General features: G+C 34.3%; 1 protein-coding gene across 1 annotated transcript in view; it reads left to right on the forward strand.

The window, feature by feature from the left end:
- The window catches only part of EYS (eyes shut homolog), a 1,828,849-nt gene that overhangs the window by 1,257,131 nt on the left and 554,444 nt on the right, over positions 1-17,274 (forward strand). Inside the window, 1 exon segment of the mRNA XM_047734324.1 lies at positions 15,908-16,002. Coding sequence (XP_047590280.1) covers positions 15,908-16,002 — 95 coding nt within the window.

Below are 17,274 nucleotides of genomic sequence, written 5' to 3' on the forward strand. Positions count from 1 at the left end.
TTAATGAACCAGCTCCCTAGTTTCGTTTATTTGTTCTACTGTTCTTTTGGTTTCTCTTTCGTTGATTTTTGCTCTGATCTTGATTATTTCTGTTCTCCTGCTGGGTGTGGGCTTTCTTTGCTGTTCTTTCTCCAGCTCCTTTAAGTGTAGGGTTGGGTTGTGTATTTACAACCTTTCTTGTTTCTTGAGAAAGGCTTGTATCCCTATATACTTTCCTCTCAGGACTGCCTTTGCTGTGTCTTACCAATTTTCAACAGTTGTGTTTTCATTTTCATTTGTTTCCATGAATTTTTTCAATTCTTCTTTAATTTTCTGGTTGACCCATTCATTCTTTAGTAGGATGCTCTTTAGCCTCCATATATTTGAGTTCTTTCCAACTTTTGTCTTTTGACTGAGTTCTAGCTTAAGAGCATTGTGGCCTGAAAATATGCAGGGAATGATCCCAATCTTTTGGTACCAGTTGAGACCTGATTTGAGACCCAGGATATGATATATTCTGGAGAATGTTCCATGTGCACTAGAGAAGAATGTCTATTCGTTGCTTTGGTATGGAATGTTCTGAATATATCTGTGATGTCCATCTGGTCCAGTGTGTCATTTAAGGCCTTTAGTTCCTTGTTATCTTGCTTATATGGACTGTCCATTTCAGTGAGTGGGGTATTAAAGTCCAGTACTATTATTGTATTATTGTCTCTGTGTTTCTTTGATTTTTTAATTAATTGGTTGATATAATTGGTTGGTCCGATGGTAAGAACATAGATATTTAAAATTGTTAGATCCTCTTGTTGGACAAACCCTTTAAATATGACATAGTGTCCTTCCTCATCTCTTATTATACTTTTTGGCCTAAAATCTAATTTATCTGAATTAAGAATTGCCGCCCCAGCTTTCCTTTGATGTCCATTAGCATGGTAAATTGTTTTCTACCTCCTCACTTTAAATCTGGAGGTTGTCTTTAGATCTAAAGTGAGTTTCTTGTAGGCAGCATATTGATGGGTCTTGTTTTTTATCCATTTGGCTACCCTGTGTCACTGATTGGGGCATTTATCCCATTTATATTCAGGGTAACTATTGAAAGATATGAATTCAGTGCTCTTGTATTGTCTTAAGGTGACTCTTTGTATATTGTATTTTGTCTCTGTTCTTTTCTGATCTGTTTCTTTTAAGCTCTCTCTTTGCTTAGAAGACCCCTTCCAATATTTCCTGTAGGGCTGGTTTGGTGTTTGCAAATTCTTTTAGTTTGTGTTTGTCCTGGAAGCTTTTTATCTCTCCTTCTATTTTCAATGATTGCCTAGCTGGATATAGTATTCTTGGCTGCATGTTTTTCTCATTTAGTGCTCTGAATACATCATGCCAGTTCTTTCTGACCCTCCAGGTCTCTGTGGATAAGTCTACTGCCAATCTAATATTCCTACCATTCTATGTTACAGACTTCTTGTCCCAAGCTGATTTCAGGACTTTCTCTTTGTCACTAAGACTTGTAGGTTTTACTATTAGATGATGAGGTGTGGACCTATTTGTATTGATGTTGAGGGCAATTCTCTGTGCCTCCTGGATTTCGATGCTTTTTCCCTTTGCCATATTAAGGAAATTCTCACTCCAATATACCTCGGCCCCTGTCTCTCTTTCTTCTTCTTCTGCAATCCCAATTATTCTAATATTGTTTCATCTTATGGTATCACTTATCTCTCAAATTCTCGCCTCTTGGTCCAATAGTTGTTTTACTCTCTTCGGCTCAGCTTCTTTATTCTCTGTCATTTGGTATCCTATATCACTAATTCTCTTTTCTGCCTCATTGATCCTAGCAGTAAGAGCCTCCACTTTTTATTGTACCACATTAATAGCTTTTTTTAATTTCAACTTGGTTAAATTTTTGTTCTTTTATTTCTCCAGAAAGGGATTTTATTTCTCCAGAAAGGGATTCTCTAATATCTTCCATGCCTTTTTCAAGCTCAGCAAGCACCTTGATAATCATCCTTCTGAACTCTAGTTCTGACACATTACCAATGTCCATATTGATTAGGTCCCTAGCCATCAGTACTGTCTATTGTTCTTTTTTTTTTGTGGTGAGTTTTTCTGCCTTGACATTTTATTCGGATAAGAAGGTAGGAGTGAGAAAATAAGATACTAAAAGAGTGCAAAGACACCAGAAAAATGTAATTTTTTTAATTTAATTTAATTAGGTTAGCACCAAATAGAAGAGACCTCTAACCAGGGGGAAAAGAAAGGAGAAAAAATAAAAATAAAAATAAAAATTAAGAAAAGGAAAAGGAAAAAAAAAAAAAAAATATATATATATATATATATATATATATATATATATTAGACTGGTGAATAGAACAGAAGCACCCACTTGGTTTTGGGTATATTCTGGTCTCTTAGAAGAAACTACCTCCCAAATTTTAAAGAAAGAAAAACATATATATATATATATATATATATATATATATATATACATACATACATACACACACACACATATGTATATATATATACATACCTACACACAAAAATAAGGGTCAATACGATGAAAGGATGGAATATGACTGTAAAGATGGAAATTAAAAAAAGATTCTAAAAAAGGAATTGATGAAATAAGTCCATTGGAAAAGAGAAAAAAAAGGAGACAACGCTAATCAGGCTGGAGACTAGAACAAAGCCATGCACAGGTTTAGGGTATATTTTGATCTATTAGAAGAAATTGTATCCCTAAATTTTAAAGAAAAAATACCTATTTGTATACAAAAAATAAGGTTAAATACAATGGAGGGATAATATATGACTATAACAATGAAAATTCAAAAAGATTTTAAAAGGTATCTATCAATACTTTTTAAAAAGGTAGTAATAAGATAAAAGTTAAAGAACATTAAATAGGAAAGAGAAAAAGTTAAAAAAATAGAGTAAGAAGAAAATAAAATTAAAAAATTTAACTTTGCAAGACTAAAGGGTCATGGTAAAACCATGAATTCTATGTGTTAGTTTCCCCTAGCTCTGCAGTTCTGGAGTTCTTGATGATTGGTGAACTTAGTCTTGGCTGCATGTTCTTGCTGCTCTTCTGGGGGAGGGCCTATTGCAGTGATTCTCAAATGTCTTTGTCAGCGGCAGAATTGGACTGCCCTTGCCAGGGGCCAGGCTAAGTAATCTGCTCGGGTTCATTCTCAGCACCTTTTGTTCCCTGAACACTTTCCGTACATCTTTGGAGGACGGGAATGAAAATGGCAGCCGTCCAGTTTCTGCCTGGATGAACTGAGAGCTTGGGGCCCTACTTCTCAGTGCACCCTCAGAGAAAAACAGTCAATCCCTCCCGTCTCCCTGGCTCCAGCCACGCTTCATGCTCACCCGGCCTGTGACTTAGTATTTCTATCTCTGGCACACAGCCCCATTTGGAGTCTCCAAACCCAGCAAATTCCTGCCACACACTCCTGCACCACTCCTCCCGGGGGGGAACGTGAGTGTCCCCAGATCTACCACTTGTGGGGTCCCTGTTCGAAGAGCAGTGGCCCAATGTGCCTTGGATCATGGTTTTAAGGTAAGTCTGAGCTGAGACCTCACTCCTTGGCTCCATCACTGTAGTTGGCTTTCCCACTCTGATACCTGGCTGCTCTGCCACACTCAGACACCCCTGGTCTTTTGGTGACCCCTGTGGGTCCTGAGACCACACTGTCCCTGTGAGAGCTCCACCCTCACTTTGCCTCTGGAGTTATGTACCTCATTGGAGCAGACTTCTTAAAGTTCTGATTTTGTGCTCTGCTGCTCCACCTCTTGCCAGGAGCTGGCCCTTCCCCCCACAATCTATCTTCCTGTCACTTCAGATTCACTTCTCCTGACGTCCTACTTTCCAGAAAGTTACTGATTTTCTGTTCTAGAATTGCCGCTCTTCTTTTCTTCTATCACTTATTAAGTTTGTAGGTGTTCAGAATGGTTTGATAACTATCTAGCTGAACTCTTGGGACCTAATGATATTTCAGTCTCATATTCCTCTGCCATCTTGCTTCCTCTGTTTTTTTTTTTTTTAATAAAACTTCAAATATATGTAAAAGTAGAAAAAGGATGTGATGAATTCACTGTTTCCTTAAATAAAAAGACACAGCCATATTTCAACTAACTATTAAATATGTACTCCACCCTCTGTCTTAAAGATGCTTTGGAAACTTATCTCAAACATGAGAACATTTTTTATTTTTTAAGATGACTCTTCTTTTTTCTTTTTTTTTTTTTAAGATTTTATTTATTTATTTGAGAGAGAGAAAGAGACCATGAGCAGGGAGGAGGGGCAGAGGGACAGGGAGAAGCAGACTCCCTGCTGAACAGGTAGCCTGGTGTGGGAATTGATCCTAGAACCTTGAGATCATGACCCAAGACAAAGGCAGACATGAAACCAACTGAGCTGTTTGTAAATATTTCTGTCTGTATTTCTGTAAGCTAAATAATCTTCAAAAATGATAACTATAATTGCATTATCACCTTTAAAAAGTAATAATAATTTTTTACTACCATGTATCATTAGTTTTCATATTTTACTGTTTTATAACCTTCTTTAAAAAGTAGCTTGTTTAAATGAAGATAAATAAATTAAACCAAATAGCATCCATATATTGAGATTGGTTAATATGCCTCTCAAATGTCATTTTATATATAAAATCTTCATCCTTCAATTTTATTTTTCGAGCAAAATTTTGTTAAAGACACTATATTATTTGTAGTGTAGAGTTTCCATGGTTTCTTATATTTTCATAGATGAATAATTAGGCATTTTTCCAAGGAATCTAAACTTCTTTTGGTGTAAAGCAGTATTTAGAGATCACAAATGGAATATAGAGCTGCTCTTTGCTACTGAATTATTGCTTTTCCCAGCTCTTCACTAGTCAAACTAGGATTATTTTTGTTGTAATGAAAAGAAAAACCTCATGAGCTAATAATTATACTTGCAATCAAAATTGACAACTGTAGTATATGGTTTTTAGTTCATCTCTCTCCAAACATGCATAACACTGTCATAATGTACATTTGATATATCCTGCAACTGACACACATCTAATAAAATAATTTTGCATTACTACCACCAACTTATATTACTGAAAACAGTTTAATACTTTTGGTTCTTTCTGTTCTTAAGATTCACTAAAGATAGATATTCAAAGTACTGTGTTTTAAAGTCATCCAAGTAGTTATTTTATGTGTTTTTATGTGACCAAATAGGAATACACATAGTGGATCATTTATGTCATTTTACTCCTGAGTTTTGACAATTGCTATTTAAATCTTTATTTTATTTTATAATTATAAAATATATTTACATGGTTTCAAATTCAAATCCACAGCTAAAGATATATTTAAGAAATCTAGTTTCCATTGCCATCACCTCTGCCCTATTCATTTCCTCCTCTTTATATTTTATGGCTTATTTATTGTTAAATATAAACAAATAACATACAAATATATAAATTCATATTCTTCCATTATTAAATAACAGCATAGTATATACTTTCTTCACTCTACTTTTTCTATGTAGTATATATAAACAAATAACAAATATATAAACAAATGAGGCTGTAACCCTGGACTAAAGTAATTCCCAAGGAGTGCTGAAAGGCAAAGTTTGTCTGCCAGCAGCAGTACCCCAAGTAGTGGAAAGAGGAGAGAAATCCTTCAGTCCTAAAGGGAGATATGGGTAGATACCACAGCATGCACTGCACATTCCCTAGTAGTATATGGAGATATTCCTACTTCCTTTTCACAAACCAGGCGTGGTACAACAGTTTACTTGAACAGACTCTTATAGATGGACACTTAGATTGTTTCCAATTGTGAGTAATCTTTTTTCATTTTAAAGATTTTATTTATTTATTTGACAGAGAGAAAGAGAGAACAAGCAGGGGGAACTGCAGAGGAAGAGGGAGAAGCAGATTCCCTGCTGAGCAGGAAGACCGACATGGGTCTTGATCCCAATATGCTGAGATCAAGACCTGAACCCAAGGCAGATGCTTAACCGACTGAGCCACCCAGGCACCCCAAGAGTAATTTTGATGCATTATTTCCAGCATGGAAATTAGCTCCTGGCTACTAGTTCCTTCCCAGGATTTATACTAAAGCAGCTATATATAGTAGGAAACACTTAAATAATCACACACACAGGGAAATTCCATAGGATTAGTCTGTAACCAAGAGAAATAAAAACATGTATCCACCTAAAACCCACAAGTATTCATAATAGCCCCCCCCAAATCAAAACAGTCCAAAAGGCCATTAACTGATAGATGGATAAACAAAACATGATATATCCAAACCATGGAACATCATTCATCAATGAAAGGGATGAAATACTGATACATAGTACAGCATGGAAGAACCTTAAAAACATTATGCTAAATGAAAGAAGCCAATCACAAAGACCGCATATTATATGTTCCTATTTTTAAGAAATGTCTGTAATAGGCAGATCTGTAGATAGAAAGTAGATTAGTTTTTGCCTGCTATTGGAGAAAGAACAGAGAGTACTAATGAATAGGTGTTTCTTTTTTGAGTGATAAATGTATTCTAAAATTGGTTGTGGTGGTGGTTGAACAGTTCAGAATATACTAAAACCATGGAATTCTACTCTTTAAATGGGTAAATTTTATAATATGTGAATTATATCTCAGTAAAGCTGTTGTAGTAAAAAAGAAAAAATCCCTGGCAAATCCCTCAGCATACAGATAGCTATATTAAAGTGACATGTGTGAGTGGTTAGGAATAGAATACGTACTATAGAGATTCTAGTGTGTGGGACAGAGCATGTCTGGCCTTGTTGACAGAAAGAATAAACTGGAGAAAAAACAGTTGAAATTGTTCTCACGTTTTCCTAATACCATTATACAGGGACATTCCCTGCTGCTTTCTTTGTAAGAAATGGCAGCCAACACCATTGATGAAAATGTCCACCCAGTTAAATTCTAGGCAGCTCTAAAACCCTGTAGAGTTTAGAAACATGTGTTCAGTGTTCTAAGAATGATTGTTTGCTTTCGATTTTCAGTATTTTGCTCTTAGCCCAAAAGATTTACAGAAGCCCCTGCTCACCTTCTCCAAGTCTGATCTGCCACTTGTAAATTTACAAGTACTTCAAGACAAAATGGAATCCTGAATGTCAAGTCTAACATTCTGGCCTTCCCTTCTCTCTCAGACATTGGCTTTTCAAGTCCTTGCTACCTTAGTAGCTCTTTACTGTTTGCTAACTGATTTTTATGTAAATTCTACTCTATTTAATTGTTTTCATAAGAGGATTGATCTGCAACCAGTTACTCATATCATTATCAGAAATCAAACTCTGTTGTCTTCTTCCCATGTTTTATTGAATTTTATCAGACTTTTTACTGACATTATATTTTGACAGTGCCTAGCCAGACAGTTGCTAGACTCCATGGTGATTTTGTTTGAATTGGACAGATTTTTTTTTTTTTTAAGGCAGATATTTCTGGAAAGATAGCTTAGAGGAAAGAAAATGTTGATTAAATATCAGGCTCTACTGCACTCTATAAACTAGTTTTTTTGACAGAGCAAAATTTGTATAAATATAGCTGGTGACCCTGTGCTCACTACACAGTATGTACTTCATAAATATTTGCTGAGTCAATATACACATTTTATTCTCATCTGAGAAATTAACCAGATTTCTCTTTCCTTGAACAGAGAGACTATATCCACATAAATCCCATAATCTTTGTGAAGTGTACATAATTTAATGACTATATTATAATAAGTAGAGGTGTTACCAAATTTCTAGACTGAAAGATTCCAATTTTTATGTAGCAGTTTTGTCATTATGTTGCTAAAGCCCAACATTTAAGATATTTAGACTCATATATCAGTTGCCATTATACACAGTACACAATTGTCATCTAATTTATGTTTATCCTAACAACAGCTAAACATTTGAAGCACTGAATGTTAACATCTAAGTTCAATGATATGGTTCTCAAAATGGGTACTTCTTAACAATTTCCATCTTTTCTTAACTAATAATTTTTCAAAGTTCTCAGCTTTGGAATGACTTTTGAGAAACCAGTAAATACTTTGTAGTAATTTAACAAATATCAATAGCTTTGAATTTTCTACTTCTTTATTTCCCTCCTTTCTCCTCTATGCCCCACATGTAATTCATCCAAAATTACCATAATATCTTCACCCCCTTTCTACTTTTTTAGTTATTATCAAGGATAGGACTTCATTATATCAGCCCTATTTTGCTTTAGAGGTACCAGTTGCTTCTGTCCACTTGAAGCAGACACTGATGAAATTTGATTATATTATCAATTAATACAACAAAAAAAAGGAGTGAATTAAGTCTGAATAACATAAAAACCAGGTAAGAGTGGATTCAGTACAGAACAGCAATATAGTAATTTTCAAATGTGACAGTGAAGAGATTCTGAAAATTCAAATTAAAAGAGAAATCCAATTAATAAGTATTCATAGTATTTGAATTATTGAGGAGGGATTATATTTCTGGCAGAGAGTTTGGGGATGATAAGAGCACGAACACTAAGTCAGTAAAAAGGAAGCAATACCGACATTCAATTTTAAAAGTTTGCATAACAAAGAAAGTATACTAATAATTAAGTAGCAGAAAGAGAAGTTAAGAATGCAGTCCCATTTACAGTGACACCAAAAAGGATAAAATACCTAGGAAAAAATTTAACCAAGGAGATGAAAGACTTGTACTCTGAAAACTATAAAACATTAATGAAAGAAATTAAAGATAAATAAATTTAACAATATATTATGCTTATGGATTAGAAGAATTAATATTGTTAAAATGCCCATACTACCCAAAGCAGTCTACAGACTCAAGGCAATTCTTTTCAAAATACAGAAAATACCAATATTATTTTTATTTTTCACTGAACTAGAACAAATAATTCTAAAATTTGAATGAAGCCATGAAGACCCTGAATAGCCAGGGAAAACTTGAGAAAAAAGGAGCAAAACTGGAGGTATCACAGTCTCAAATTTCAAGATATACTATAAAGGCTCTACGAATAAAAATGGTATGGCATGGGCATAAAGATAGATTGATGGAACAGGATAGATAGCCCAGATAGAAAACCATGCTTATATGGTCAGTTGATCTTTGACAAAAGAGGCAAGGACATACGATGGAAAAAGACCATTTCTTCAATTTAACAACGCTGGGAAAACTGGACAGCTATATGCCAAAGAATGAAACTGGGCCACTTTCTTATATCATACGGAAAAGGAAACTCAAAATGGATTAAAGACCTATATGTGAGATCTGAAACCATAAAATTTCTATAAAAAATAGACAGTAATCACTTGCACATCTATCTTAATAACATTTTTCTAGATACGTCTCCTGAGGCAAAGGAAACAAAAGCAAAAAACAAACTATTGGGAATACACCAAAAAAGAAAGCTTTTGCACAGTAAAGGAAACCATCAACAAAAAGGGAACCTACTGAATGGGAGAAGACATGGAGAAATTATATATCCAATAAAAAGTTAATACTCAAAATATATAAAGAACTTATACATCTCAACACCAAAACAAAACAAAACAAAAACAAACAAACAAAAAACCACCAATGATCCAATTAGAAAATGGGCAGAAGATCAGAATAGATATTTTCCAAAGAAGACATACAGATGGCCAACAGGTACGTGAAAATATGCTCAGTATCACTGATGACCAACAGGTACATGAAAATATGCTTAATATCATTAGTGAAATGCAAATCAAAACCTCAATGAGATATCACCTAATACTATTCAGAATGGCTAATATCAAAAACACAAGAAACAAGACTGTGAAGAAAAAGGAACCTCTGTGCACTATTGGTGGGAATGTAAATTGGTACAGCCACTGTGGAAAACAGCATGGAAGTTCCTCAAAAAAATTAAAAATTGGGATGTCATATGGTCTAGTAATTCTCTTTCTGGGCATTTACCCAAAGGAAACTGTCCTCTAGGACAGTAACAAGAGGTTAAAATATGGATAATTGGAGTTCTAGAAAGTGGAGAGAGAAAGAAGAACAGAAAAAATTATTTGGAGAAATAATGACCAAATTTACCTGGATTTGATGAAAAATAGCAATTCATATATGCAGTAATCTCAATAAGACCTGATTAAAAGAGAATTATCACTGACATCTCATCAGAAATAATGCAAACCAGAAGACATTGGAACATTCTCAAGTGCTGAAATAAAAATAACCAAAAATCCCCTTTGGCATAGAACTCTGAATCCAACAAAAATATAATTTAAAAATGCTGAGTATTAAGGAGGGCACGGATTGCATGGAGCACTGGGTGTTCTACACAAACAATGAATTATGGAACATTGCATCAAAACTAATGATGTACTATATGGTGACTAAAATAACAACATAAAAATATATAAGTTAAGATAAAATAGTACAAATTAATGACATTTTCATTTAAAAAAAAAAAAAGAAAACCCAAATGAGTATCAGACCTACATTACAAGAAATGTTAAAGAAAGTTGAAAGGGAAATGATACTAAAGGGGCACTTGGAACTCCAAAAGGGAATGAAGAATGCCAGAATGGGATTAAGACACAATGATTAGGAAAACAAAACATCCCAGCAGGAGTAACAGAGAGGAAGAATCATATGGAAATTTAACAGGGATGTTCTTTATAAGTTACATTCTTCAAAAATGCTGCTGTCATACAAGAGTTGAGTTTGATATGGGATTTAACTAATATTTTAACAAGAGAAGCTTTGTTCAAACAAAGCAATTGGTATTACTAGTTTGTAAGGATCTCTTTTTTTCATACTGTTCAAAGATGTATCAAATTACTATGTGTGCCTAGGATGAGACCTTCAAAAGCAATGAATAGCTGATTTACAATAAAAAGAAAACTATTAGAACTATTTCTGTATTACCAATTGATTATTTCTTAATTGATTCCAAACCAAATATGTTGGTTTTTGAAGTCTACTAATCTAAAAGGTCCCTTGAATTCAGCCACATTGGTTACAGTAGGTACACTAGAAAACCAGTTAAAAACATAAGCAACAATGACAGTGTAAAGAGAAAGAACTTATAAACTACTGGTTGAAAAGAATGAGAAATTAGTTCTTAAAATCACCACTTAACAGTAGATTATACCAAGAATCCATATACTCCTCAAGTAATTGTGTCTCTACTATATCAGGACAAAATAAATTGAACACTTTAATAACTTTTTTCAAATGATGTTAAATATTAACCATGTACATTTCAAAAATTCAGGTGGTACATTTTAATTTAAAATTGTTTATAAATTTGGAATATTGCATATGTGGTCTAAACTGTAGCCATAAAAGCTCTCTGTGTAAATTTGATGTAACTACTTTTGAATATTATTATAGAAACTTGTTTTTACAGTATGGATAATTCATTGACTTCAACTCTTTTTATTTTTTTAAATTTTTATTTATTTTTTAAATTTCTTTTCAGTGTTTCAGAATTCATTGTTAATGCACCACGCCCAGTGCTCCATGCAATATGTGCCCTCCTTAATACCCACCACCTGGTTCCTCCCACCTCCCACTTCCCACCCCCCACCCCTTCAAAACCCTCAGGTTGTTTTTCAGAGTCCACAGTCTCTCATGGTTCATCTCCGCTTCCAATTTCCCCCAACTCCCTTCTCCTCTCCATCTCCCCATGTCCTCCGTGTTATTACTTATGCTCCACAAATAAGCGAAACCATATGATAATTGACTCTCTCTGCTTGACTTTTTAAAGGGATAGAGTAGCCAAAGCAATCCTGAAAAATGAAAAGCTGGAGGCATCACAATTCCAGACTTCAAGCTATATTATAAAGTTGTAGTCATGAACACAGTATGGTACTGGCACAAAAACAGGCACATAGATCAATGGAACAGAATAGAAAACCCAGAAATGGACCCATAACTATATGGTCAAATAATCTTCGACAAAATAGGAAAGAATATCCAATGGAAAAAAGACAGTCTCTTCAACAAATGGTGTTGGGAAAATTGGACAGCAACATACAGAAGCTGAACCTGGACCACTTTCTTACACCATACATAAAAATAAATTCAAAATGGTTGAAAGACCTAAATGTAAGACAGAAACACATCAAAATCCTAGAAGAGAACACAAGCAGAACATAAACAGCAACCTCTTTGACCTTGGCCATAGCAGCTTCTTACTAGACAAGTCTCTAGAGGCAAGGGAAATAAAAGCAAAAATGAACTATCTGGATTACTTCAAGATAAAAAGCTTAGGCACACCAAAGGAAACAGTCAACAAAACTAAAAGGCATCCTACAGAATTGGAGAAGATATTTGTAAATGACATCTGATAAAGGGTTAGTATCCAGAAGATCTAAAGAATTTATCAAACCCAGTTCCCAAAAAAACAAATAATCCAGTTAAGAAATGGGCAGGTGCCATGAATAGACATTTTTCCAAAGACATCCAGATGGCTAACAGGCACATGAAAAGACTCTTAGCATCATTCATTATCAGGGAAATACAAATCAAAGCACAATGAGATACCACCTCACACCAGTCAGAATGGCTGAAATTAACAAGTCAGGAAACAACAGATGTTGGTGAGGATGTAGAGAAAGTAGAACCCACTTGCACTGTTGGTGGGAATGCAAACTGTTGCAGCCGCCCTGGAGAACAGTATGGAGGTTCCTCAAAAGTTAAAAATAGAACTACCCTAGATCCAGCAATAAAACTATTTGCATTTACCCAAGGGATACAAAAATGCTGATTCAAGGGGGCACATGCACCCCAAATGTTTATAGCAGCATTATCAACAATAGGCAAATTATAGAAAGAGCCCACATACGCCTGGGTGGCTCAGTGGGTTAAGTCTCTGCCTTCGGCTCCGGCCATGATCCCAGCATCCTGGGATCGAGTCCCGCATCGGACTCTCTGCTCAACGGAGAGCCTGCTTCCCCCCCTCTTTCTCTGCCTGCCTCTCTCTCTGCCTACTTGTGATCTCTGTCAAATAAATAAATAAAATCTTAAAAAAGAAAAAGAAAGAAAGAGCCCACATATCCATCGAAGCATGTATGCAGCTAGAGTGTATTAATTCTAAGTGAAATAGTAAGTCAGAGAAAAACGAATACGGGTGATTTCACTCATGTGGAATTTAAGAAACAAAAGAGATGAACACAGGGAAAGGGGAAAAAAAAAAAGAGGGAAGCCATCCATAAGAAACTTAACTATAGAGAACAAACTGAAGGTTGATGGAGGGAGATGGGCCCGGGATGAGCTAAATGGGTAATGGACATTAAAGAGGGCACTTGTTGTGATGATTACTGGGTGTTATATGTAAGTGATGAATCACTAAAATCTGCTGAAACCAGTATTACACTGTATGTTAACTAACAAGAATTTAAATAAAAATTTGGAAGAAAGAAAAAGAATGAGAGTAAAGGCCATCAAATGCCAGAGATAGAATTAATTGTTCTTCTGTTTATATAGAGGTAGAAAAAAATGAGATATATTGAAGATATGTTTATAACTTTGAGACAAATTTGAAGTAAAAAATGAGAATTCTGTTATCATTACTTTTCACTACTATAAATTCTTCAAGCTGTGTGGTAGCCATTTTGAATTATTTAGAAGTAACTGGGGAGTCATTATTTCCTTATTTGTCTTAAACAAAAACAAGAACCAGATATGAGAAATCCGAGGAGTAATGGGAGTATAAAATTTTTCCTCATTGAAAAGGAGATAACATGCAACAATACCATTTCTATGATACTATATAGGTAATTTTTCATAATTTCTCATGCGTAATGAGTCTGATACATATGGTTACATTGTAACTTGTCATATCAATTATATGTATTGTGTCTCTCTTTTACTTTTAAAAATCCTGTCTCAGAAACCTAACCAACCAGATTACTATAAACTAATCAAATTCAAGGGGAAAAAATTTCCCAACACTGGAAATTATCTAAAATCATGTGATTAGAGTTTATTCAGATATAGTGTTGCTTGATACAAGTTTGACTTACTTTTTGCAAAATGAAATTTCTGTATTCAAAGTGAAAAAGACGTACGTGAGAATTTGGGAACCAATTATCACATCCTGAACAAGAGTGCCTGAAGTTAATGTGTGAAAGAACTGGAAAGTTGTGAATCTATTAATACAGAAGAAATGTATATATTCATTCACAAATTTATGATATTTCAGGAGAGGTATATGTAAACTTTATCTTAAAATTTAAAAACTAGGGTGCCTGGGTGGCTCAGAGGGTTGGGCCTCTGCCTTCGGCTCAGGTCATGATCTCGGGGTCCTGGGATCGAGTCCTGCATCAGGCTCTCTGCTCGGCAGGGAGCCTGCTTCCTTCTCTCTCTGCTTCTCTCTCTGCCTGCCTCTCTGCCTACTTGTGATCTCTGTCTGTCAAATAAATAAATAAAATCTTAAATAAATAAATAAATAAATAAACTTAAAATTTAAAAAAAATTAAAAACTAGATCCATGTATAACTGTGATAAAGATACAAATTAAATTAGAAAAACAAAAAGATTAATAAATCCATAAAACTTTAAGCTAACAATTACAAATCAATATTTTCCCTTCTGCAACATGTAAGAGCCAAGTATTTCTGTTTTTCTTGGAATAAACTGACTTCTTTGTAAACTTGCTGTGTGAAATACTGTTTTGTTTCTAGTTCAGTCATTTTTGACACTTGACAGAGGATTACTTTTTGAGATATTTTGTAGTACATTTGCGCCTATATCAGAAAGATACATTTAAATGTTTAAATGTTTTAAACTATGACTCTAAGTTAAAGGATGAAATAAAATGAATTCTCCCACCCTAAAAAATTTTTAATTTTTTAATTTATAAATAAGACAAAGACTTTCTACCTTCCATCCTTCTTAATATTAACACTCAATGAAAAACCAATCCTTGAAAATGCAAATAGTGCTTATTTTTAATTCAAAAATCTAGGTAGACAACTTATTTTTCAATGTATAAATTCAGTGGTTATCATGTTCCTCATTTGGTCCATCTTAGCTTGAAATTTTTAACAATATCCAGAACATAACAGAAGACAGAATCTGGAATAAATGCTTATATCTAACTATTCGACTCTGAGCTGTGTCCCTTTTGGTTTTTATTAACTTCTCCTTTTCACATAAATGTAAACTTATATAGACATATACTTAATTGAATAGTATAGTATGTTCACAGTGAATAAAATGAGAAGTCATGTTTATCTTTAAGAGGTTTTATTTGTTCATCAAAACGAATGCTTTCAAGTGTCCTTATTTTCTTTTTTTGCTTTTGGCCCTTTGGCGATCTTTCTAGTTGTTAGTTTCTGCCCAAGTTATTCCTAAGGAGGATAGGCCACACACCTGAACACGAAGACATGCAGAATCCATCAGGCCTGCGAGATGTCACACATATTCATAGTTTACTATACTTCCTTTGACAACAGAAAGAGAAATTTTTTTTGATGCTTTGATAGCTGTGGGTGAGGCAAGGTAACTAATGTCTTAAAGAAAAAGTGCAAGGAAGAGGCAAAAGACGGGAAAGTATGTCCATTTATGTGCCGGATGAGGGTATTAGATTTTCTCCCATGTTCCAGCTATATAATTCACAGTAATAATGTAAATTTTTCTTTACTCATATAAAAGTGATTCATACAATGATAAGATCTATAGATTCCCAGTAACTTTTGACTAAGGCAGTATTCTTTGATACTAATTTTTGGAATGATATTTATCAAAAGAATTGAATTACTTTCTACCAATATGTTGAATAAATCAACCCTGCAATCTGATTGCACATTCTGACCAGTTTATAGCAAAAATAATATATTGGAGGAAATAATATAAGCAGTTTCTCTCTCTTTCCCCCTCCCCCTTTTTCTCCCTCCATCTCAGATTTCTGGACTGGTTGAGAATTTTACTGGCTGCATAGAAGTTATAGAAATCAATAACTGGAAATTTTTTATCCCATCCAAGGCAGTGAGAAAAATTCATGTGGACAATTGCAGGTAAAATCTGCTAATGATTTTTCAAATACGGGTTTGGATAACCACACCCAAAGGTAGTATTTCCATTTAAAATCATCTAATCAGGACCAGACTGCATTTCCTTCATTTTAATGTTGTTTCATACTTACACACTTTATTTTTTTAGAGACTACAGAATATTTATGCTATATCCCAGTTAAGTCGGACCATTTATAGTTGAGTTTCAGCTTTGTGCTACATAAGGCATATCATGTATACCAGCAAATGATCAGTTTGTCTTGATCAAGAAATATCATCTGTCAAAGTGTTTCAAATATAAGCCTTCTGACAGTCATGTATGTGGGTTATTGTTTAGAGTGCTAAAATGTTTCTTTTAAAATGTCACTGTAAAAAAATTGTCATTGTGCTTGAATTTCCATTATTAGTGGCATTCCCTTAAAATAATCTGCGTCTGGCTACAGACCTATCTGTGTGTGTGGTGAGGGGTGGGATAGAGGTGAAGTAGAGAGATGGCACATGTGACACAATATTAGGCATACATGCCATTGGTATGAATTAGTTAAAAAAAATTTCCCTGAAAGTTAAGAAAAAAGGATCATTTAGGGAGCCCTGTGGTGCATTGGAAAGGGTTCACACAGGTTAGAGAGGATGGCATGGTGTGGCAGGATGTCTGATGTTAACAAACACTTAACAGCAGTAACACATTGACTGATTCCACCAAAAAATTTTGAATTATTGAAATCCTTCTATGTACTGTAGCCCAAAGGAAATAAACAGTCACACAGTGACTGTCCTTAAGGAGTTTATAGTGTAGTAGTGGAGATATTGATGAAATATTAAAGTAAATATATAAATAGGAAGTATGCTTTGGGAAAAAAACACAAAAGGCTTTGAGAACTTTACATATTTGAATATCATCAGATCGGCTTCCTTCACAGTTTGAGGGGGTTGTATATATTAAGAAATTAAAGAAATACTTAGAAGGTAAAAGCATTATTCATTCCCCAATGTTTCACCTTTAGGCTACACATTTAAATTATATCTGTGGCACCTATCAAACAATGGCAGACAGGGTGCATATTTTGTTTGTGTTTTGTTTTTACTCAGATGAAAACTTAATATCTTACGTTATACACAATAGATGGGTTCCAGCAATTTTAATATAAATCAAATACTCGTAAGTCCTCATATTTTTACCATTTATTTCTAAATTTTAAAGTTTGCCTCCATTTTTTATTGATTGGAAGTTAGCAACATTCCTAATAATTATTTAACTCTCAGATTTTTTGCTCT

This window comes from Lutra lutra, chromosome 6, assembly GCF_902655055.1.
Source record: "Lutra lutra chromosome 6, mLutLut1.2, whole genome shotgun sequence".
NCBI lineage: Eukaryota > Metazoa > Chordata > Mammalia > Carnivora > Mustelidae > Lutra > Lutra lutra.